The 25,356-nt window shown below is 44.1% G+C and overlaps 1 protein-coding gene across 2 annotated transcripts in view; it reads right to left on the bottom strand.

Moving 5' to 3' along the window:
- The window catches only part of xpo4 (exportin 4), a 134,316-nt gene that overhangs the window by 96,068 nt on the left and 12,892 nt on the right, over positions 1-25,356 (bottom strand). Inside the window, exons 4-6 of one of the 2 annotated variants that reach the window (XM_038817869.1) lie at positions 12,101-12,217; positions 10,439-10,592; positions 6,780-6,892 (exon numbers count right to left, since the gene is read on the bottom strand). In XM_038817869.1, the coding sequence (XP_038673797.1) occupies positions 6,780-6,892; positions 10,439-10,592; positions 12,101-12,217 (384 nt within the window). The remainder of the gene's footprint in view (positions 1-6,779; positions 6,893-10,438; positions 10,593-12,100; positions 12,218-25,356) is intronic. The other variant, XM_038817870.1, reaches the window with a different exon arrangement.

The following is a 25,356-nucleotide window of genomic DNA, read 5'->3' as shown; positions in this document are numbered from 1 at the left end:
TTTCGTAGCCAGCAAGGGTTGGCTCCATCGGTTCCAGAAAAGACATGGGATAGGTGCAGTTACCATCAGTGGTGAACAGAGATCCGCCGACTCAGGAGCAGCAGCAGCCTTTCCCGACATCCTCAAGAACTACATGGTGCAAGAGGAGCTGACCCCAGAGCAACTCTACAATGCAGATGAGTCAGGGCTCTACTGGAAGATGCTGCCTGACAAGACCCTAGCTGTCAAGGATGATGCCCACAAGACTCTGGGGTACAAGCAAGCCAAGAACAGGCTCACCATCCTGTTTGCCGGCAATGCCACGGGAACACACAAGCTGAAGCCATTGATTGTGGGCAAATTCAAGTCTCATAGATGCTTTCACCACATCAACATGGAGAACCTACCCAAACTCTGGCAAAGCCTGGATGACCGCTTCCTTATTTGAGGAGTGGTTCTTCAAGTTCTTCATACCCAGTGTCAGGGACCACCTTAGTGCCCGCAACTTACCGCAGAAGGCCACACTCCTACTGGACAACTGCTCAGCCCACCCTCAGGGAGATGTTCTCAAGACCAGGGATGGGCAGATCCAAGTGCTCTATCTCCCAAAGAACACCACCAGCAAGATCCAGCCATGTGATGCTGGCATCATTCAGACCTTCAAGTCTGTATACAAAAAGGAACTGATCCTGGAAATGATAGACTCTCCTCTCACTGTCCCAGATTACCTGAAAGCCATCACCATCAAGGATGCCTGTTATCTGGCAGGGAAGGCCTGGGGAGCTGTGACGGAGAAGACCATTGCCAACTGCTGGAACAAGGCCCTAGGAGCAGCACTCCCACGACCCCAACATTACCCGGATGAAGAGGACTTCGTAGGCTTTACTGAAGCAGAGATCAGGGCAGCTGAGGAGAGGCTAGAGGACCACCTGGATGAGAACCTAACACTCCAGGATTGGGCGAACAGGTGGGCAGCAGCAGAGGACGACATGTCACCCGCAGAAACATTCACAGAGGAGGAGATCATCGACCAGGTCACCCAAGAGGAGGCAGAAGAAGAAGAACCCCAGCCCACAGTGGCAAAGAGCCACTCAGATGCCATCACGCACCTGAAGTGGCTCATAGCATACACAGAGCAACAGGACTTCGACCCGATATACATCCTACACCTGAAGAACCTCCAGAGGCAAGCACAAGTCAAGATGAGGAAGGGGATGTGCCAGAAGAAACTCACAGACTTTTTTAAATGATTTTTTAAAATATGCTTGTAAGTACAATTTTAAGTATATTATTGTATGTATATATTATTGTATATATTTTAATAAATTTTAAACTTGATTTAAGACTTGAACGAACTTTGATGTTTTTTTATTTAAAACGCCCTTCCATTCAGCAATGTTCAGCACAGGAAAGGGTGGCTAGGCAGAAGCTGGTCGACTCCATACTGGAGGTAGACCATAAATACTCCGAGGCCCCGACCGTAGAACTCCTGGCGGAGAGGAAAGAATTACAAAGGAACTTTGACCTGCTCTCCACCAGGAAAGCAGTACACCAACTCCGCCAGGCACGCGGGGCCCTATACGAACACGGAGACAAAGCCAGCCGCCTGTTGGCCCACCAGCTGAGAAAGCAGGCAGCCAGCAGAGAAATTGCGCAAATCAGAGATACCAGAGGCACGTTGGAAACAGAACCAGAGAGGATTAACAAAACCTTCAAGGCCTTCTACCAAGAGCTGTACACCTCAGAGCCCCCAACGGGGAAGGCTGGGATGAACCGGTTTCTTGACGGACTGGACATACCAGTTGTGGGAGAGGGCAGAAAACGGGATCTGGAAGCACCACTAGCACTGGGAGAGGTCATGGACAGCATTAGCTCCATGCAGGCGGGGAAGGCGCCGGGACCGGACGGATTCCCGGCGGACTTCTACAAAAAATTTGCGACAGCGCTGGCCCCGCACCTGCGGGAGATGTTCACAGACTCGCTAGCTAGGGGCACATTGCCACCCACGTTAGCACAGGCCTCAATCTCGCTGATACCTAAGAAAGACAAAGACCCAACGGAATGTGGGTCATACAGACCCATATCTCTGCTGAATGCAGACGCCAAAATACTGGCCAAAATCCTAGCCAAGAGGCTAGAAGACTGTGTACCTGAGGTGGTCACAGAGGACCAGACGGGCTTTGTCAAAGGTAGACAGCTTACCGCGAACATCAGGCGCCTGCTGAACGTGATAATGACCCCCTCCGGGGAGAGAACACAAGAGGTGATCGTCTCCCTGGACGCAGAAAAGGCCTTCGACAGAGTCGTGTGGAAATACCTCATAGAGGTACTGGAGCGGTTCGGGCTTGGAACAGGGTTCACCGCTTGGGTAAAGCTCCTGTACAACGCACCCATGGCGAGTGTACAGACCAACAATACCAACTCCCAATACTTCCAGCTGCACAGGGGCACCAGACAAGGATGCCCACTGTCCCCGCTGCTGTTCGCACTAGCAATTGAACCGCTAGCAATCGCGCTCAGGGCAGCAAAAAATTGGAGGGGGATCCGAAGGGGAGGTAGAGAGCACAGAGTCTCACTCTATGCGGATGATCTGCTCCTCTATATCTCGGACCCACAAAGCAGCATGGACGGAATCATCGCGCTCCTGAAAGAGTTTGGAGCCTTCTCGGGCTACAAACTCAACATGAGCAAAAGTGAGATCTTCCCAGTACACCCGCAAGGGGGGGGGGGGGGGGGCAGCACTAAAGGGGCTGCCGTTCAATCAAGCCCGACATAAATTCCGCTACCTGGGGATCCAAATAGCCCATGACTGGAAAGGGATCCACAAATGGAACCTCACCAGCCTGACGGAGGAAGTTAAAAAGGACCTGCAAAGATGGAACACACTCCCGCTCTCCCTCGCGGGGAGAGTTCAGACGATCAAAATGAACGTACTGCCCAGGTTCCTCTTCCTGTTTAGATCCATTCCGATCTACATCCCCAAGGCCTTTTTCAAAGCGCTGGACAAACTCATCATGGCGTTCGTATGGGGGGGTAAAAATGCTAGGATCCCAAAGAAGGTCTTACAAAAAACAAAAACCAGGGGAGGGCTAGCCCTCCCGAATCTACAATTCTACCACTGGGCAGCAACAGCCGAGCGAGTAAGGGGATGGATCCAGGAGCCAGAGGCTGAGTGGGTGCGTGCGGAGGAGGCCTCCTGCATGGGAACCTCCCTCCGGGCCCTCGCCACGGCAGCACTCCCATCCCCACCCAAAAAACACTCCAGCAGCCCAGTGGTGACAGCCACCCTCCAATCCTGGAACCAACTGCGGCAGCAACTTGGCCTGACCAAAATGTCGAACAGGGCTCCCATCTGCAACAACCATAGGTTCACACCAGCACTGACTGACGCCACCTTCAAAAGGTGGAGGCAGGACGGGGGGACACTGACAGTCAGGGACCTATACACGGACGACAGGATCGCAACACTGGACGAACTGACAGAGAAGTTTCAGCTAGCTGGGGGGAACGAGCTACGGTACCTGCAGCTCAAAAACTTCCTACGAAAGGAGACAAGGACGTACCCACAACCGCCACGACAGACACTACTGGAAGACCTACTGGACGCAAGTATCCTAGAGAAAGGGAACTGTAGTGACATGTATGACCGACTGGTAGATAGGGACGACACCGTACTGGACGCAACAAGAAGGAAATGGGAGGACGACCTGGGGATGGAGATAGGGTGGGGACTCTGGAGCGAAGCACTGCATAGGGTCAACTCCACCTCCACGTGCGCAAGGCTCAGCCTGACGCAACTAAAAGTGGTACATAGAGCCCACTTAACAAGAACCCGTATGAGTAGGTTCTTCCCGGAGGTGGAAGACAGATGTGAACGGTGCCAAAGAGGCCCGGCCAACCACGCCCACATGTTCTGGTCTTGCCCCAGACTCGTGGAGTACTGGACAGCCTTCTTCGAGGTTATGTCCAAAGTGGTGGGAGTGAGGGTGGAGCCATGCCCGATAGTGGCGGTCTTCGGGGTTTCAGAACAGCCAGATCTATTCCTGGGGAGGAGGGCGGACGCCCTTGCCTTTGCCTCCCTGATCGCCCGCCGTAGAATCCTGTTTGGCTGGCGGTCAGCAGCACCGCCCAGAGCTGCGGATTGGCTGTCCGACCTCTCGGAATCTCTCCAAATGGAGAAAATCAAATTTGCCATCCGAGGGTCGGACGACGGCTTCCACAGAACGTGGGAGCCATTCATGCAACTGTTCCGGGACCTATTTGTGGCCAATGTACAAGAGGAAGAATAGTCGGGGGAAGGTAGCGGGAGGGGCTACAGGTTCGGTACGGGGGTTCGATGGCTAGCTAAGGCCCAAAACCAAACTAAATAAACATGTTGGGGGGGGGGGGGCGGGCGCAGTTACTACTACGAAGATGCTTACCTGTAAATATGTATGTTAATTTTTGCGTGTTTGTTTGTTGTTTTTTTTTTTTTTTTTTTTTTTTTTTTTGTTCTTTTTCTCTCCTAACAATTTGTAATTTGTTCAATATAAAATATGAAAACTGAATAAAAACATTTATAAAAAAAAAAGCAATGTTCAGCACAGTCAGCGATGTTTCCTCTCGTTCATTCATTTGGATATCCGCCATCTTGGATATCCGCGGCTCGGATACAACGCGGGTGGTTGTCTTGGGCCCAAACACCCGTGGTATAACGGGGGACTACTGTATTGATATTTGCTGCGGAAGCGGAAGCTGACAAACTATTAGTAGAAGCAGATATTGTAGAGGTTACAGAAGAGATGAAAATTGAGAGGCAGGCGATACTGGAAAGGCTGGCTATGCTTAGAGTGATGGCTTGCATCCCAAATTTCTAAAATATGTTGGGGTGGAGATATCAGAAAGGCTTGCCAAAGTCTTCCGATCTTCTCCAGATATGCAGGTGGTGCAAGAGAATTGGAGAAGCTTATGTGACACGCCATCCAAGAAAGCATGCAAGGACGGTCTTAGTGGCTACAGGTCAGTCAGTTTAACATCCATGAGGGAGCCTTTGTGAATGGGGTGCCAGGCTGGTTGCTTTGTCCTGGATATTGCCAAGCTTCTGGAGTGTTGTTGGAGCGGCACTCATCCAGGCAAATGGAGAGAATTCCATTACACTCCTGGCATGTGTCTTGTAGATTGTGGACATGTTTTGGGGAGTCAGGTTTCGTGTTACTCACTGCAGGATTCCTAGCCTCTGACCTACTTGTGTTGCCCCAATATTTCTATGGCTAGTCCAGTTCAGTTTCTGGTCAATGGTAACCCCAGGATGTTGACGGGGTCCTTGGGCCTCAAATAGATGTATTGAGTACAAAATAAGAGAACTAATGCTGAACTTCTATAAAACCTTAGTTAGGCCCCAACTGGAATACTGCACCTGTTCTGATAACCAGACTTTAGGAAAATGCAAGGGTCCTTGGGAGGGTGCAGAGGAGATTTACTAGAGTGGATCCAGGGATGGGAGATTTTAGCTACAAGATCAGCTTTGTGAAGCTAGGGTCGTTCTCCTTAGAGCAAAGGAAATTGAGGAGAAATTTGACTGAAGTGTACAAGATTATGACAGTTGTAGGAAAAACTGTTCACATCAGTTGATGGCACAAGGACCAAGGGACACAAATTTAATGTTTTAAGCAAGAGATGCAAGGCAAACGTGAGGAAGAACATTTTTATGCAGGAACTAGCAATGGCCAAGGGCGGTGGAAGCTGAGACAATCAATGATTTCAAAAGGAATTTGGATGGGCACTTGAAGGAAATTAACTTGAAAGTCTTGGGCAGAGAGAGGAGAAATGGACTGACTTGCTCTTCAGAGAGCTTGCACAGGCCTGGGCTGAATGGACTCCTTCTGTGCCATTAATGACTCTAACTAAAGTTACTTATATATTATAGCATGAATGGATGGCTTCCAAAATACTACCTTTTCTAACTAACCCGTACCTGAAGACATGAAGCAATTTTGAATTCAGATTTAAATCTAATAGCCTCAAAGTGATATTAATGGTGGGATGTAAAGTGGATGACTCATAGTTACAATAGTAGTTCTCAAGATGTATATTTTTGAAAAAATACAACATGGAAACTCAATTTCTAGACATTCGGGCCATCTCTGATTTATTTCACCCCTGAAACACTCTTGGCACTTATATTTTGCAGTAAATGGTGCAGACCCGATTGGCCAAATGGCCCCCTTCTGCCCTGCAGGGATTCAATGATGGGCAGCACATACTAAAGTAAATAGTGAAGCATTTGGAGTGGAAAAAATATATAATCTTTTAAAAAAAAACTGAGGTGCTATTTCAACTAAATGTCTGTTTCTCAGTTGATTTTTGGCAGCTTTGTAAAATTTGGGATTGATTGTGCAGCACTTCAAGGTGCGAAAGAATTTTACAGCTTCTAATATTTGACATTATACCATATAAATGTAGACTAATTACAGTAAAAGTTATAGGATCTACGTTGATCTGTTTTCCTACTAAATAACTTGTGGTACAAAATTAACACCAATCAATCAAATCATTCACGGGCACAATTATCTTACTGTATGTCACCCAGTACCATAAATTTAATCTTCTAGAATAAATAGAGACACAAAAGCATTCCTTACTGGACTATATTTCTAACAAAATATTTAAACAATAATTTACAAAGAACACTCAAGGGCAAGGAAGACCTCCTCTAACATAACACACGTTCAATAGCTGAAACATAATGCGGAAGTTACAATGAAACAGCTTCTCCTGGTCTTCCACTCAATTACTGAATATAAATTTGGAATACTACTTACTGTAAAAAAGAGATCCATAACTCTGCTGTCCAGAAGTGTCTCTCGCCAGGATTCTGTTGGCTTTAACATCACATTTTGGGAGGATTCAAACATAGCTATATAATGCCTGCCCAGTTATCTGGAGTCAAGGTCAATAGAGGAGCATTACAGGGGAATATACTTCTTAGCTACAACTAACATGAGTTCAGAGGGAGAGTGTAATGGAAATAAACTTTAAGCCATGTTAAATACATGGAATAACTACAGCATGAGGCCAAGCAATAAAAGCATTTAACTGTTCAGAAACAAGACCCATGAATGGTCGCAAGATAAAAGTTTGATTACAATCATGTGGCATTCCATTGTGATATGATCACATGAATAACCACAGTATCTGAAATGGGGGGGGGGGGGGGGGGGGGGGGGGGATGATGGTGGTGGCAACAGGGCTTTAATTAACAGGCGGTGTGATTTATAAGTGATAGTAAAAGTTTTTTTCCATTACTGTCCTGTTATCATTTCTAATATTCAGAGGTTAAACATTACTTATTAATGACACACTGCAGTCATTAGTCTGTGGGCACCTTTTTGACACTGCACATGTACATAAAACAGGTGTCAGTCTTGGCTCAGTGGTAGTACTCTTGCCTGAGTCAGAGGTTCAAGCCCCATTACGGAGACTTCACACATAATCAAGATGAATAATTCACTGCAATACTGAGGGTGTGCTGCACTGTCAGAGATGTGCACTTTCTTGTTTATTTTTTTTAAAATTTAAAGCACCCAATTCATATATACTTTTCCAATTAAGGGGCAATATAGCCAATCCACCTATCCTTCACATCTTTGGGTTGTTGGGGTGGGACACGCAGACACGGGGAGAATGTGCAAAGTCCACACAGTGACCCAAGGGCAGGGTCAAATTTGGGTCCTCAGCTAACCACTGCACCACCTTGCTGTCCGCAGGCTTTCTTATTAAGTGTTAAACTGAGGCCCTTCCACGTGCCCTCTTAAGGGGGTGTGTGAATTCTAGGGAAATTATGCTAAATTATGCAGCAGAGTTCTTCAGTGGCTAACATTAACCCTGAAATCATTCCCAAGAACAAATGATCTATTTATTTGTCTGATTGCTGTTTTGGGGACCATGGGGACCACAATGATCACCATGCTTTTCTACATTCGAAAAATACACCTACACTTCAAAAATATTTAATTGTCTGTGAAACAGTTTGGAATGTCCCAAGTGCGAAAGGTGTTATATAAACAAAAATAAATTTTAATAAGAAAAGCATAACTTTTCAGTGGTAATTTCAAAGAAAGTGAAATACCAGCTTTAATTAATCCTTCTTGATAGATACTGTTTGGATCAATCTTGGATTCACATGTGATTATTTTCAAAAAGTTCTTAAAATATGTAATATGGTTGTTACAAAAGGCAGACTTCAAGCACACATTCACACAAAGTTACACACGTGGAGTTTCAACTGATTTGCCAGCATAGTTTGGATTTTCATTTTAGTACAAAAGACAACACACAAACACTACAGTCACAGTGATGGCAAGGAAAAGCAGATTACACTGTCTGATTGCCATTATTCATAGCTGACTTAAAAATAAAATCCAATGTTTTATTAAACAAAACAGACAGGCAAATTACCAACATAATTTCACATCAATACTTCAGCTCCTCAAGGAGTAGTTACTCAACATAACCAACAGTAAAATTGCTGGCTGGCACAGTAAAAACAGAAGATATAATTAGGTTTCTTTAGTGAATGCTAAAATTGATTTTAACATGCTATTTCAAATGGGTCAGACATTAATCTTTGAAGTTAAACTTACTTTGTGATGGAAAATCTAAAAGTAAAAATCCTACGTACCTATTCGCAATATCTCTTGACTATTGCTTCTGGAGGTCTGGCAAATTTTACCTCTGGCTGAAGTTACGTGATAATTACTTTATACGTTTAGAGAAAACTGTGAAGTGCACATAATAATAACAGCACAGCTGAAGAGCATCCTACTTGAAAGGAACACCTATATATAGCTTGGGTCTGCTGCATTCATGCATTGTTTGGCTCTTTTGACTTGGGAGGCATTCCATAGATGTTATTGTGCTCTGTCAAAATCTATGCGCTCATTTAGTCAAGAATGCAGGTAGTAATTTAAAGGCAATAGTTTTCCAGCCTTTTAAGTTACATCGACACTTGGCATGCAATTATTTCATGATTAAAGTCCAAGATATAACATTATATCACAAATAACTGCCTTCAAGTGAATTCACGTTAAAACAACAATCCCTCTTCTCAAAAACATCAATTTAAGAATCTCAGATTTTTTTTTGCAAAGCTCTAATTAAGGTCTAAAATGAAAGTTGGAGCCATACAATCAATACTTAACCTGAATACCAACTGTTGAATTAAACTATAACAATGGTCATTTAGGATGTCTGGGATGTAATAAAGCTGTAAAATTTCTCCATGATCACTTCAGACAGCTGCTCACGTGCAAAAAGTCACAGATTTCCCAGATTGTTAAAACATAGACAAAAGACACTTCCCTCGTTAATGAGGTGAAAAGCAATAAATTACAGAAATCTTACCAACTAGAATTAAAGGCAAAATTATCAAATCTTAGCGTGTTCACTTGCCTCAAATGATCAGAACTACACGAGATAACTTGTGATCGCTTCAAAGCAGTTAGATTTATTGGCACTATTTTAACCAGCCGCAATATTTAGCAGTCACATCCTGTTATTTTTAGCAAGACAATTCATACTAATATACTGATGACAATATTGGCACCATAGGATTACTAAACTATTTAGCTCACAACAACTCACAAAGGACTAGCGATTGCTAGTTGTTTAGAGATAAGTGATCAGAGTAAATATTAACAGAAATACCATGACATTTCTGCCTGTAATAATGCAATCCAACATAAGGGACAACAGCATTTGTTTCTAACGCAATAAATACTTCATGTACTTTTTAAATCCAACATTTTTGAGCAATCCATTTTGTCTGCACTGTGTCAAGCAATTTTCAATCCTTGTTATAGTTTTTTTTCTAACCATTAGAAAATGGTTAATATAACCAAATTAAATGGTTAGTTAAAATATGCCAACCTGTTGAATTTACAATGCTTTCTCCTCTTTTTGTTCTCCACTCCTGAAGATCTTGATTCCGTGCTTGATACTGCTCCACAAAGCATATACTGCCCTCCATCTAAGTTCGTATTTTCAGATTTGCGTATTGGCTGCTTATTTGATTTTGGGTGGAGGCCATAACAGTGAAATCCTATCCTGTTCTCACCCAATTATCCACACACAAAGAATTCCATCAGAAGGAGATCATTAATCTGGAGTTGAAACTCCAGATCATTTATCCTTCTCCAGTCAAGGGTGCAATGGCCCATCTGCCACTTTAGCCTATATAGTATAACAGCGCAGTACAGAACTTTTACTTGGGAACATTGTGGTGCATATTGCTTAAAGATGGTGCATTTATCTCCAAGCTAATGGAGGTGTGAAAGTGGAACTTCACCTCAATCAAAATTGGTTTCTAAAAAGTTCTCTAAAACACAGCTAATCTTGATCATCTCTCCAATCACAAAATAAACAAATTAACAAACCATATCCCCCACACCCAAATATAAAAAGTAAGCTAAAAAAAGGATATAATTCGGTGGAAGAAAGTTCCAGCTCAAGACTTGATTAGCTAGTGCAAGATAACGCTGAAATACAGATGACATCTGAGCACTGAGGTTTTCCCGTCGGCTGAATTCCTGAAGCACCTCAACCGTCAAAACAAATATTTGGCGAAGGTCATCTTCCTATATTTTCGGTAACAAGAATAAAAATAAACACACACGTGATCTTGTTAAATTCAATACTAATAAGTATTTTGATTCTGACTTTGTGATTTTTTTTAAAGCTAGGTTTTAAAACTTTCTACAATGGTGATCCTGTTTATGTGCCTGAATATTTCTATGAATGATTTTAAAGAAAATGTAAAAAATGGTGAAAACTAATTTGCATCACCGGATAAAACCCGAAATGTTTGTTGCAAACATAAGGACAATGCAATATATTATGGCCTGTTTTCCGCATGCATCTCCCCCTTTTCTCCTTCATTCCTATCTCAAATAGGCGACACGCAGCATTATAGAGTCTACACTGTAAAGTTTTTGGCGAATTAGGTTGTCGCCCTCCCTTTATTGAAAAGTGAAAAAATTGAAAATTGCTTTATTGTCACGAGTAGGCTTCAATGAAGTTACTGTGAAAAGCCCCTAGTCGCCACATTCCGGTGCCTGTCCGGGGAGGCTGGTACGGGAATCGAACCGTGCTGCTGGCCTGCTTTAAAAGCCAGCGATTTAGCCTTCTGAGCGAAACCAGCCCCTATGGATCCGCTGCCATGGAAAGAGAACTAACCTAATTCACCAAGTGAATGTCTGAGCCATAAAGATCAGCCAAATACAAGGTTAATCCCTGGTCTTGTGCTGAATTAGCTGATTTCAGCCCGGATCAAAGCAGGGCCATGACAATTGACCATGGTGCGCCCTTAGCCCAGGAGGGAAAAACTATGTAGGATTCCTGTTCTTGATAACTAATAATCAATGGGATTGGGTCCTCCAGTGATGCAGCCTGCAGTTAAATAGTCTTTACAAAATCTTGGTATGGCATTCTCTGAAGTATGCTACAAATAATACGAAAATTCAAAACAAAAATCGCAAAACTATATGGAATTCCATGATTCATCATAAAATAAAATATACGGTGCAGCAAAATGTGATTAGGATAGATAACTCCAATAACATCTGGTGCCGGCAACAAAGAAACAATAGGCTGAATGGCATTCTCCCATTTAGGGTTCTGTATACGTTCATATTTCAAAACTATCAGAGGATAAAATAACCAAGGTCACTCCAGCTGCTCCTAACCTTTATTTAGTTTCCCACTAGTTAATTCAAAACATTTAGCTCCTTCTCAGGCCTAAGTTGCAGCAGCTTCCAGATATGCCAGCAGTTAGGATAACATGAAAAGTGAAAAGATAAGCACAAGTCCAGGAGGCAAGTGCACCCTGCAAAGTCCAGGGCACACTTGTACCCTGGTCTAATGATGATTCAATAATGAGTGCTGGCTGGCAAAAAAGCATCAAATTGCAATGCTTTCAAATATAAATGAATTTTAAATATTCAAGGATAATCATCATAAATTTCAGGTCTCAAGTCAGAAATAATGGTCCGCTCAAAGGCTTGTCCACTGAGATATTCAGTTTTATTTCCTAAAATATATAGTATATTTAATTTTTTCATGCTGCATATTGGCACACAAACTTTACCTGAAATATTCTTTTGCAGCTCCCGTGGAACTCCATACTGAGTCCAATATTGCTGGTTTTAGTGGAACTTGAGAACTCACTTAATAATGCTGTTAGGATTGAACAAGCCAATGTCTGCTGCAAGATAAATTCAATTAATATTAAAATTTGAATTGCAGTACTACAACTTAAAAAAACAATACAAACAAATATTGCAAGTGCCTTTTGGTAACATCCTTGAAATCCCAAGAATGGAAGGAGGAACGGCAACAGCATTGGAGGTAACTGCTGGAAGATGAAAGCAATAGTGCTCAGAAAAGGGTCGAAGGAAAACGAAGTAAGGGCAGGGAGAGAAAGGTCAAGAGGTGGGAAGGACCTATAACAGTTAGAATGGTAAAGGCAGCGACAGGCAATAGTTGCAACTTTCCCTGACCTCCAGACAGGGGGTGTAGAGAACAGTGTCATAGTGCCATCTACCTTCAAGAAAGAGATAGAACAACTCACTTGGAGTCAGGTATTTACATTAATTACATCTGCTGGTCCTACTTTAACAGCACAAAGAGAAAATTATGATCGGAAGTGCTACCTTTACAGAACACATCATATGACACATTATAGATATAAACACACAACTTATATTTTGATTTAAAAATTTTACATGCAGTTGCCTTATAGTGAGAGTGTAACCTTCAAACAACCCGCTGTTGGAATTTTGGCTCTTAAAATTTGGTTAATTAAAAGCTCCCAATTTAAACCATTAATTCAGAAAGTGAATTTACATACAAACATTTAGTTGATACCCACTTTTTATAAATGCGATTACAGTCTCAGAATATGTAACTGTTCTGGAGAAAAATTGCAGCAATGGGTAGTGTAAAATTAGTATGGTTAAAGATAACTGAGGGTATTTAACATTAGGTCAGCATTTTATAAAATGGATGCGATTAGAACTGATTTGGTATGATAGCTGCTGTGTGTTTCATCTATAACAATCAAATACTGGAAACTGGAAAGTAAAATGTATACATCTCAGTAGGAGTGATTACATTAATGCAGATAAACATGGTAGTCATTTTACACAGAAAAAATCCAGGTGGTAATCATTTTGTATTCATGTTGATAGTTAGAAGCAGGAATGTTGTCGACCAGAACACTGGAAGCAAATCAAATTCTTTGAATATCACCATTGTATCTTGAACATCCATGTTAACAACTGTTTTGATGTCCAACTGGAAGACTATAACAATTCAGGTAGTGCAACATTGGAGTGTCAACTTAGCTCGTCAAATCAAGTCCCAAATTGGGAATCCAACCAAAAATCCTATCATGCAGAAGAGAGTGTGCAACCAGTCATCTCAGCCAAGCCGAAATTGAACCAGGCACATACAGGATGCAGGACAATTTGAGCAAAAATTACTTCTCAAGTAAAAAAATTCAAGAATATAAATGCTGAGTTATTAATAAGTTTTGGCATCAAGGTCAAAAGGAAGAGGCTACACTTGTCCAAAATTGTTTATTAAGGTAATCAAATCAACAACTGACATAGAAATCCATGGCATAAGTTAGTTCCATTGACATCAGCTGCATGGCAGTTGGAACACTATATCTGATATGATAGTCCCTTGCCTTAAGAGGAACTACCATTAAGACACCCTGCTCGAAATTTGCATGCATGGACATTGGAGCAAGGTAGAACTCAGTTCCACTATGACAGCCCCTTTAGTCAAACATTACATGAATCAGTAGCACATTGGCTAGCACTGTTGCTTCACAGCGCCAGAGTCCCACGTTCAATTCCTGGCTTGGGTCATTGTCTGTGCGGAGTCTGCACATTCTCCATGTGTCTGTGTGGGTTTCCTCCCACAAGTCCCAAAAGACATGCTGTTAGGTAATTTGGACATTCTGAATTCTCCCTCTGTATACCCAAACAGGCGCCGGAATGTAGCGCCTAGTGCATTTTCACAGTAACCTCATTGCCGTGTTAATGTAAGTCTATATGTGACGATAAAGATTATTATTGGTGTTAGAATTCAGTAAGAAACCAACAATTTCAATTTTGATTGCACCTTGTCCCACGGCAGTCATTAAAGACTAATCATACAAAGGTAAATAAAGAAGTAAAAATATATTAGGAGGGAGGACTAAAAGCTTTGTAGAGAGCTGTGCTTTAAGGAAGGTCCCAAAAGGAGGAAGTGTTGGAGAAGTTTAGAGAGGCAGTTGCAGAACCAATAGGAACATAAATGCTGAAGGAACAATCATCAATGGTGAAACAAAGGTTGGTGGTGGGGAGCAGAGGTACATAAGGATGCAGAGTGAACGGAATGCAGAGGATTGAAAGGCTGGAGTGGCTTATAGAGATAGACCATGAAAGGATTTAAACCTGAAGCGATTAGGGACTGGGAACAGTCCAAAGATGAGCAGGTTAGGTGGATTGGCTATGTTAAATTGCCATTAGTGTCCAAAAAGGTTGGGTTAGGTGGGGTTACGGGGTGGAAGTTGGGTGGAGGTGTGGGCTTAGGAAGGGTGCTCTTTCCAAGGGTTGGTGCAGACTGGATGGGCTGAATAGCCTCCTTCTACACTGTAAATTCTATGATAATACAAATCAGTAACCATTTTTTTATGGGCCAGGGTTTAGAGAACACCAAAGCATATTGTGCAGTTTACCTGACCCACAACTTTAAAAAGATTTTGGTTATGTGGAGTACAAGGGCCCACTTTACAGGTGTGGTGCAACAGAGTGCTAAAGTATGTTTAAAGCAAAACAATGTTTATTCTATGAATCCAGATAATACTTTATAAACACACAGTAAACATCTCATCAACTACAAATACTGATACTTTCCCAAATACAATATTCTATAGGTAACCCTTAATAACTTCCCAAACAACATCCAGAAGTTAAATCCTTTTTAAAATAAAAACAGCAGGTTTAAATGCACTACAGAAACAGGTATTACTTTGAAATCATCAATGATCTGGAGACATTCTTTAGCTTGTAGAGAAATCATTATACAGCTGCTTGTTTTGAATGCCGCTTCCACCTCTGAAAACAAAACCAAAAACACACTGCATCTGCCAGCTCAAAAACGAAAATGAAAGACAGACAGCCCAGCTCCACCCACACACTGACATCACTGCAGCTATTTGATAAACACCCATTTCTTAAAAGGTATATCCACCTGACAATAGGGGTGATAAATATAGGACAACTAATACATAGATATAAATTTTGATCGACTTGCAGTTAATAAAGGGTGAAGGATAGGAGGCCTCCCAACAGAGCACTGAATGGAGTCTAGAGTTTACATGAATTAAGTATGAGGGACATGACTGCACTATTGCCAAGCTTGTGAATGACAAAAATAGGTGGGTAGGCAAGCAATGAGGGTGACAAAAAGAGTCTAATGAGGGTTAAAGATAGGTTAGGTGAGAGGGCAAAAACTTGGAAGATGGAATATAATATGGGAAAATGTGAAGTTATACATGTGCTAAGGAAGAATAGAGGAGCTGAATATTATTTAAATTGGGAAAGACTACTGAAAACTGTGACACAAATTTGGGGGTCCTTGTGCATAAATCACAAAAAGCTAGCTTGCAAGTTCAGCAGGTAATTGGGAAGGTAAATGGAACGGTGTCCTTTATTTTAAACTGGTAGTCATGATGTGGAGATGCTGGCGTTGGACTGGGGTGAGCACAGTAAGAAGTCTTACAACACCAGGTTAAAGTCCAACAGGTTTTTTTTTTACATAGAACATACAGCGCAGAAGGAGGCCATTTGGTCCATCGAGTCTGCACTGACCCACTTAAGCCCTCATTTCCACCCTATCCCCATAGCCCAATAACCCCTCCTAAACGTTTTAGATACTAAGGGCAATTTATCAAGGGCAATCAAACCACCTAACCTGCACGTCTTTGGACTGTGGGAGGAAACCGGAGCACCCGGAGGAAACCCACGCAGACACGGGGAGAACGTGCAGACTCCGCACAGACAGTGACCCAGCGGGGTATCGAACCTGGGACCCTGGCGCTGTGAAGCCACAATGCTATCCACTGTGCTACCGTGCTGCAGGTACCGTGAACAAACAGGTTTGTTTCAAATCACTAGCTTTCAGAGCACTGCTCCTTCCACAGGTCCTCCTACCCCATTCACCTGAGGAAGGAGCAGTGCTAGTGATTCGAAACAAACCTGTTGGACTTTAACCTGGTGTTGTAAGACTTATTACTTAATTTTAATGGGAATGGAGTATAAAGATAGGTAAAATCCTGCTAAAACTATACAAGATACTAGTTAGACCACACCTGGAATACTGTGAACAGTTGTGATCTCCTTATCTAAGGAAAGATATATTGGCATTGGATTGATCCAGAGAAAGTTCACTAGATTGATCCCAGGTATGGAGGAATTTCTTATGAGCAGAGGTTGAGTAGTTTGGGCGTGTACTAATTGGAGTCTAGTAGAACGAGAGGCGACCTTATTGAGACATGTAGCAACCTCAGGGGGTTTAACAGGGTAAATGCTGAGAGGATGTTTCCTCTTGTGAGAGTCAGAGGGCATAACTCAGAGTAAGGAATTTCCTATTTAAGACAGAGATGAGGAGGAATTTGTTCTCTCAGAGGATAATGAATCTGTGGAATTCTTTAACAGAGAGAACTGTAGAGACTGGATCATTAAGTATGTTCAAGGTTGAGATAGTCAGATTTTTAATCAGTAAGAGAATCGAGGGTTATGGTGATACGGTAGGAAAAGGAGTAAAGGACGATATTAGATCAGTCACGATCCCACTGAATGGCAGAACAAACTAAATGGGCCGAAGACCTACTTCTGCTCCTACGGCAGCTCGGGGTCAAATAGGATTCCAGTGTCGAAGAGAGACAGTTCAACCTGACCATGTCCAGGAGGATGAAAGGATCCACGCTGAGGGGACAGAGTTTATAACTGGGCTGAAGATGACAGCTTTTGGTCTTGCCAATGTTTAACTGCAATAACTATCGCTGACCTAAAATTGATGTGGACAGGCCATACAACGTCACCACAGTAGTGGAGGGAGCTACAGAGGTGATAGAGGCAGCATACCTCAGGTCTTCAATGATACCTTCAAGGGACAGCATCATGGTAAAATGGGGAGCAAGAATTAATTCTTGCCCGGGGGGGGGGGGGGCAACAGAGATACTGATGCAGGATTGGAAAGCGGAGTTAGTGCTGGACAGCTCTGCCTACATCTGAATAGGGTAGCAATAGAATCACGGGGGTCAATACCCTGGACAATGAGGAAGAGACGCTGGATGAGAATGCTGTGGGCTACTGTGTCAAAAGCTGCATCTCAATCACAAACAAGAACAGTGAAACTGCAACATATGAAATTAATTATTTGTATTACAGTCTTTAAATGTAGTAAATGTCCCATGGTGCTGAAGAAAAATAAAACTGCAAGTGATTAGGCTTTGGCGAAAGATCAGTTTTGTGAAGATCTTTCAAAGATCAGAAAGGCAGTTTAATTTAGAGGAATAGTTCTATAGTGTCAGGACAAGGCAGCTGATGATTCTGCTACTGAAATTAGAACAGAGGAAGAATGGGATACAGAGGTGACCAGAGGCAGAAGATTTAAAAACACTTGTTGGCATATAAGTGTGCACAATGCTGCCAAAAAAACAACAGCTGAAGCAACGGGAGTTTTGGACTATGTTAAAAAAGTGTTTGTGCCATCATGTCTGCACCAATGAATACCAATCCCATAAATTCACCTGGACTTAAATCATGGGGTTCAATTTTTCTTTCATCAATATACGATGGGAGAAATTTAAAATATGATTTTAAATTGTCCCTTCACAATAAATTATAAAGATAATGCAGCTGAATACAAGAGGATTGAGACATTGTTGCAGTTTTAGTGTTGCCCACACAATTTGTGACATCATGTGTTAGTCATGCAACAATTTGAGGGGGAAACTGGTGCATTCTTGGAATGCCAATTTTGAATCAATCGCAATGCTCCCTCTCCCCCTGTAGATTTATCCCAAGATCATTGTTAGCATTGTTCCAACTTCAAAGTGACTGGCTAGAAGCCCAGACCATATGGTGCCAAGGTGGGGTCCACAGAAGTGTTAATGTTCAAAGCCATGTCTGTGAAGCCAATGTCTGGAGGGAAATTGCTGTGCGTCTTCCTACCTAGTTAATCACTGTACCCTGCAAGTATGATACCAGTGTGTTTCTATTTATACAGCTGCACACAACAGCTGAAGTAATGCTGTTGGGTCAGCTGCAACATTTCAGTTCAGAAATGCCACTCTGAATAATACCTTGACCTTGGTAGCTTAAGTTGAGTTTAAGTGTATTCAGGTCCAGCCACAGAATATTAAGACTGTGCATTTATCTTTGTGACAAGGAATAGGAGCCAAATTTTAAAATGGGACGAAAGGGCAATACCTCATAATGCTTCATAAAACAGTTGGTTCTGTGAAAAGTATAGTTCATTCATAATTCTTCCACCGTTAATAATTTGGACATTCTGAATTCTCTCTCAGTGTACCCGAACAGGCACCGGAGTGTGGCAACTAGGGGATTTTCACAGTTACATCATTGCAGTGTTAATGTAAGCCTACTTGTGACTATAAAAAAAATTATTATAATAAGCTAATAGTTTTAACATCAGTAAAAGTCATGAGTTAATTTTGTGATAAGCAAATCTAAAATCAGACAACACCCTTCGGTATGACATAGTGAGGTCCTTGAAAAAGGGGTTGGGGAAATATGGTGCTTTCTTTTTTTAATATAAATTTAGCGTACCCAATTATCTTTCCAATTAAGGGGTAATTTTAGCAGGCCAATCCACCTTCCCTGCACATCTTTTGGGGTTGTGGGGGTGAGACCCACGCAGACACGGGGAGAAGGTGCAAACTCCACATGGACGGTGACCTGAGGCCAGGATTGAACTCTGGTCCTCGGCACCGTGAGGCAGCAGTGCTAACCACTGTGACACCATGCTGCCCCATAGGTGTTTCTCCTAAGTGCAGTATAAAAATATTATAACTCCATTGTTTATAAACACATTTATATTTTTGCCATGTATTGAAAGGAAATTCTTGCTCCTGATGTTAAGGTGTCAGTCAATTTGAAAATGTAATTAATAAAATGACTGGCACCTATGGCTAATGTCAATTATCAATGATGTAATAGGAAATTAATTCCAAGGAGATATTTGTTCAGCATCCAAATAATTACTTCATATTATATATTAAAGATATTGCGCTTATGCCAAGATGCAGATTGGTTTTGGGGCTTTCAGTTTTCATTGATAAATGCTCAAGTCTCCCTTCCATTACAGTCTGAAGCTTGCATTTGGTGCAGCTGTTTTACAGCAAATTCTTGTGGAAAGATTGCAGAAATATTTACTCCAATCTTGGGAGTTAAAATCATGACCTCTGTGAAGCAGATCTAACTTCAGCCACACATTTACAGAGTCATACAGCCATTATGGCACAGAAGGATGTCATTCAGCCCATCGAGTCCTTGCCAGCTCTGGAGAAAAATCTGATCACGACTTCTGGGCAGCTACCATGGAATGAGTGGTCGCACATTTGGTGGTTCCCGCTCGTGTTTTTTTTTAACCTTTTGCCCGGTTAACAGGTGGATGTGAGGTGGAACATAGGTGCAGGAGAGCAAGAGGAAAAGATTAACCCTCTGATGTATGGAGCTGGGACAGAACCTGTCGAAAAAGAGGGAATCAGTCGGTTGGAGCTGGTGCGGCACCTGCAACGCACTTGGAGATGGCGGAGGGGCAGGGAGCGGCCCTGCCGGCTCAATGGTCGACAAACGAGAAGTTCACCCAGGAAGGAGAGTCTGAAGAACCTGGCCCGGGCGGTAGATTCGATCAGGGCGGTGGTTGACCAGGCGTTAACAAAGCTAGCATCCTAGGGTCAGGTGATCCAGAAATGGAGGAGGTGGCAGGGGAACACAGGGAGCAGTTTGTCTCGATGGCAGTGGAGATGGGGCTGATGCGAGACCAGCATTGACATTACACGGCTTCAGGAGAAGGTAGAGGACTTAGAGAACCGGTCACGCAGGCAGAACATAAGGATCATGGGCCTGCCGGAGGGGAGTGAAGGAACCGAAGCTGGTGCATACGTGGGAGTGTGCGCGTTTGCACGGCTGTTGGAGGTAGATCGAGCGCACAGGGCGCTAATGAGGAAGTCCCAGGGGAACGAGCCCCTGAAGACGAGCGTGCTGCAGCTGCACCAGTTCCTGGATAAAGAGCAAATTATGAGGTGGGGTCAGGCAGACGAGTCGCTGCATCTAGGGGGCAATGAAATTTGAGTGTACCAGGACCTGAGTGTAGAGTTGGCTAAGAGGAGAGTGAGCTTCAACAAGGTCAAGTCAGCCCTCTACAAGAATAACAATAATATTAATAATAATCGCTTACTGTCACAAATGGGCTTTAATGAAGTTACTGTGAAAACCCCCAGTTGCTACATTCCAGCGCCTGTTTGGGGAGGCCGGTACGGGAATTGAACCCATGCTGCTGGCATTGTTCTGCATTACAAGCCAGCTGTGCTAAACCAGCCCCTGGGGGTGAAGTTTGGGCTATTCTCCTCGGCACGCCTGTGGGTGACCTACGAAGGCCGGGAATGGTATTTTGCCTCGGCAGAGAAGGCGGTAGAATTTGTCAGAGACAATGAACTGGCAGGAGAAGATGGACCTTGAACTTTGGTGGAGATCCTGTGCTGTTGCAGTTTACTTATGTTTGGGACCATTTCAGCTTCAGGTTTGTTCGTTGTCCTTTGTTAAGGGATGGGAGGTTGGTCTCTTTGTTTGAGCTTGGGGAAGGGTTGGTTTTTAGTTTGTTTGCACTAATGTTCCAGCAGTCACAAGGGGAATCAGTGGGGGATAGGATGATAGGCGCTACGGGTGGGCTGGTTCACGGAAGCACAATTGAGGGGGGGTGTGAGTGGAAGGTCTAGTGGAAGGGGGATGAGGAGGTTTCTGGGAGGGTTGGAGTTCCCGACGGTTGATGGGGAGTTGGTGGAGGGCTTCGGGGCCCCAACTGGGCTTGTAGAAGTGGTAGAGGGGTTGGAGGCGATGCAATCGGGTAAGGCCCCGGGACAGGGCGTGTACCCAGGGCAATTTTATAAATAGTTCTCGGGGGAGTAGGGACCGCTGTTGGCAAGGGTCACTCAATGAAACAAAGGAGTTGGGAGTGCTCCCCACAATGTTGTCACATGCATCCTGATCTCCATCATTTTGAAACAGGATATGGATCCGGAAAATTGTGCGTCGTATATGCCCAAATTATTGGCAAAGCGCCTGACCACAAGAATCGAGGACTGCGTCCCAGGGGTAATAGGGGAGGACCAGACGGGGTTCAGTAAGGGGCGGCACTTCATAATAATAATCTTTATTGTTACAAGTAGACTTATATTAACACTGCAATTAAGTTGTTGTGAAAAGCCCCTAGTCGCCACATTCCAGCGCCTGTTCAGGTACACAGAGGGAGAATTCAGAATGTCCAAATTACCTAACAGCACATCTTTCATGACTTGTTGGAGGAAATCAGAGCCATGCAGACACGGGGAGAACATGCAGACTCCACACAGACAGTGACCCAAGCCGAGAATTGAACCTGGGACCCTGGAGCTATGAGGCAACAGTGCTACCCACTGTGATATTGAGATGGTGTGGGCACCGATCTGTGATGACCACTGGTTCACTCTGGGGGGGGGGGGGGGGGGGGGGGGCTTCGGAGGTGGCAGCGGGCAGGGATCAAGAGATTTGGGGATCTCTTTATTGATGAGGGTTTCCCAAGCTTAGAGGAGGAGTTTGAGTTGCCAGGTTGGAATGGGTTCCTGTATCTACAGGTGAGGGATTTTGTGTGGAGGCAGGTTTCGACCTTCCCGCACCTGCCGCTGCAGGATAAGGTAGTGTCAAGAACAGGAGGAGAGGGGAGGTCTCAGAGGGGAAGGTCTCAAAGGGCAGGGGGGAGGGGACGTCTCTTCATTCACCAGCCTCAGAGGCAGTAAGTTCCGGCACGACATGACAGAACATCCTCCCTCACATCCCCTCTGTATCTCTTGCCCAAAACCTTAAATCTGTGTCCTCTAATCTTTGTACAATCAGCCAAACAGCTTTTATCTACTTTATCTAAATCTGACAGTCAGATCTCTCATCAATCTCTTTTGCATCTGGGAGAATATTGATAAATTTTGAAATTTTACTCGGTATTCCAACATTCAGGTAATTTATAACAATCTGCTCTTTGAAGATCACCCTTTGTTTCACAACAGTTTTTCCTGTCAGTCTTTGTTGAGGTATGGTGATCCTCAGGTTAAATCACCACCAGTCAGCTCTCTTCCCTCAAGGGGAAAGCAGCCGATGGTCATCTGGGACTATGTCGACTTTACTTGATTACTATAGGTAGATCCCCACTCAACCCACTGGTTAGCTTTCTTCCAATTTAGAATTTTTACTTTACATACATAGATAAATAGAAGATAGGAGCAGGAGGAGGCCTTTTGGCCCTTCGAGCCTGCTCCGCCATTCATCACGATCATGGCTGATCATCCAACTCAGTAGCCTAATCCTGCTTTCTCCCCATAGCCTTTGATCCCATTCGCCCCAAGTGCTATATCTAGCCGCCTCTTGAATATATTCAAAGTTTTAGCATCAACTACTTTCTGTGGTAATGAATTCCACAGGCTCACCACTCTTTGGGTGAAGAAATGTCTCCTCATCTCTGTCTGAAATGGTTTACCCTGAATCCTCAGACTGTGACCCCTGGTTCTGGACACACCCACCATCGGGAACATCTTATAGATTGTTGCTTGTTCCTCTCCATTACTAAACTAAACCTGTTGATACGGGTGACCAGTCTTGCCCAAGTGTTCCCTAGAGTCTGAGTTCCCTACAGTTCCCCTACAGACACTTGGTCCAACTGGCCCAACTCATTTCCCAACAGCAGATCCAGCAACTCCCCCTTCTCAGTTGGACTGGGAACAAACTGGTCAAAAAAATTCTCCAACGGTCATTTCAGAAATTCTCCTTTTTCCTCAACTTTACTATCACCCAAACAATATTTGGGTAATTGAAGTTGCCCGATATAATCATTCTATAGTTCTTGCACCTCTGATTTCCCTGCAGATTCCCTGCTCTCTCTCTCTATTTGGATGCCTATTTACGGTATCTCGCATACTGTGAGCATACCTTTTTTGCTTCTCAAATCTAACCAAATGGATTCTGTCAAAGACATCCTCTCTTTCCAATGCAACATCTTCATAAATCAGTACTACCACCTTACTTACCTCCCTTTTTTCCCATCCTGGGCGGGATTCTCTCAGCCCTGGGCTGGGCCGGAGAATCCCCGCGACCGGGCCACGCCGTCCCGACGTCGGCACGCAATTCTCCACAGAGCGGAGAATCGGCGCCACTGGCACCGGCGTGGTTGGTGAGACACCAATCGCGGGCCGTTCTACACGGCCGGCCCACCGATTCTTGGGATGGGCCGAATGGCCATCGTGGAAACGCTGAGTCCTGCCAGCGACGTCCACACCTGCTCTCAGCCGGCAGGAACTCGGCGTGGAGGGGTCGGGTGGCACCTGGGGAGGCTCAACCCCGGGGGGGCCTCCGATGCAGCCTGGCCCGCGATCGGGGCCCACTGATCGGCGCGCTGGCCTCTCTGGTTGGGGGACTAATTTTCTACGCGCCGGCCCCTGTAGTCCAGCGCCATGTTGCGTCGGGGCCGGCGCGTTGAAGGAAGCCACTGCGCATGTGCGCGATGGCAGCGGCACCACTGTGCATGCGCAGATCCTGCAGCGCCCACTCCATGCCGGGATTGGCAGCTGGAGCGGTGTGAACTGCTCCAGCACCGTGCTGGCTCCCTGTAGGGGCCAGAATTAGTCCTAGGAGCGGCCCGTTCACGCCGTCGTAAAACGCGACGCCGTTCACAACAGCGTGGACACTCTGCTGTGGGATGAGAGAATCCCGCCCCCTATCTTTTCTGAACGCTTTGTAGTCACAAATATTCAGATGTCCAGTCCTTACCGTTTTTAACCCACCATTCCGATATTGCCACTTTATCATATTTCCATGTAGCAATTTATGCTTATAGCTCGCAACCTTATTCACCACACTTTGTGTGTTTACATACATACATTCTAAGCCATTATTTGTATTGTAGTTCTTTTAGTCTGTTCCACCGAATACGATACTACTTTTTTTTGTAGCACTATCCAACATTAGTTTGAGCAGAATAGTGAACAAAGTCATCTGTTTCATACGAATTAATATGAAACACTCGTGTAGGGGAGGTGGTGGCACAGGAGTACTGTCGCTAGTCAAGTAACCCGGAGACCCAGGTTAATGCTCTGGGAACCGAGGTTTGTATCCCACCCTCCCTCCACAGCAGATGATGGAATGTAAAAACTTAATAAAATATCTGGAATTAAAAGTCTAATTGTGGTGGTTCAAGGCAATACCATGCAGATGGCAGAAATGAAGAACAAGGTGTTTATTTGCAACTAACAAGGATAACTTCTGTACAGGCACAAAGTCTCTCCCAGGCCCTGCAGTTTTCCCTCATTGGTTGGGTGTCCGCATGCTCCCATATGATATGTTCAGAGCCATTTACATGCACTGCAAGATCCCTGCCTCCCCTCAATTTCCTCAATTAACATGTAGAAACAAGCTCTATACAATAATTAGATACAAGATTGAGGAAACAAAAGGGACAAAGAGTCCAAACAGTCCAACAGAGCATTAACCTATTAGGGGATTTCCTGGGTCTCACAAATCATCTTAATCCCCCAGCTGGCAGCTCAACTCAGAGGTAACGAGGTCATCACTCAACAGTATGTTCCTGAGAACCAACCCTGTAGGGTTATTCCCTGCTGCAGCTTGTTCCTGGACCATCCATAGAGCCTCCTTGAGACTTCTGGATCCCTTTGTTCTGCATCCACAACAGGAGAACCAGTGCAGCCTGCCGGTTCCAACATTTCCTAGATTGGCATTGTGGTCCCCTGGCTTCTCACGTGGTCAATGTGTTTTCTTGCTGTTCTGCCATCCAAGTTCACCATGTATGAAACTGGGCCCGATTGGGACACAATTTGGCTTGGTAATCATAGTGGGCCTGAGCTAAAGTTTCTGACGAGGACCACGTCGCCCACTTGGAATGAAAGATCTGCCCCCCCACCCCTCACAAAGTGTTATGTTCTCTCTGGGAGGCCTGCCATGTCTCCACCCTCCCCACCAAATTTGGGAAGACCAAGTCCAACTGGATCTTAAACAACAGCCC

The sequence above is a fragment of the Scyliorhinus canicula genome, chromosome 14 (genome assembly GCF_902713615.1).
Source record: "Scyliorhinus canicula chromosome 14, sScyCan1.1, whole genome shotgun sequence".
NCBI lineage: Eukaryota > Metazoa > Chordata > Chondrichthyes > Carcharhiniformes > Scyliorhinidae > Scyliorhinus > Scyliorhinus canicula.
This window is presented reverse-complemented; position numbering and strand designations above follow the sequence as displayed.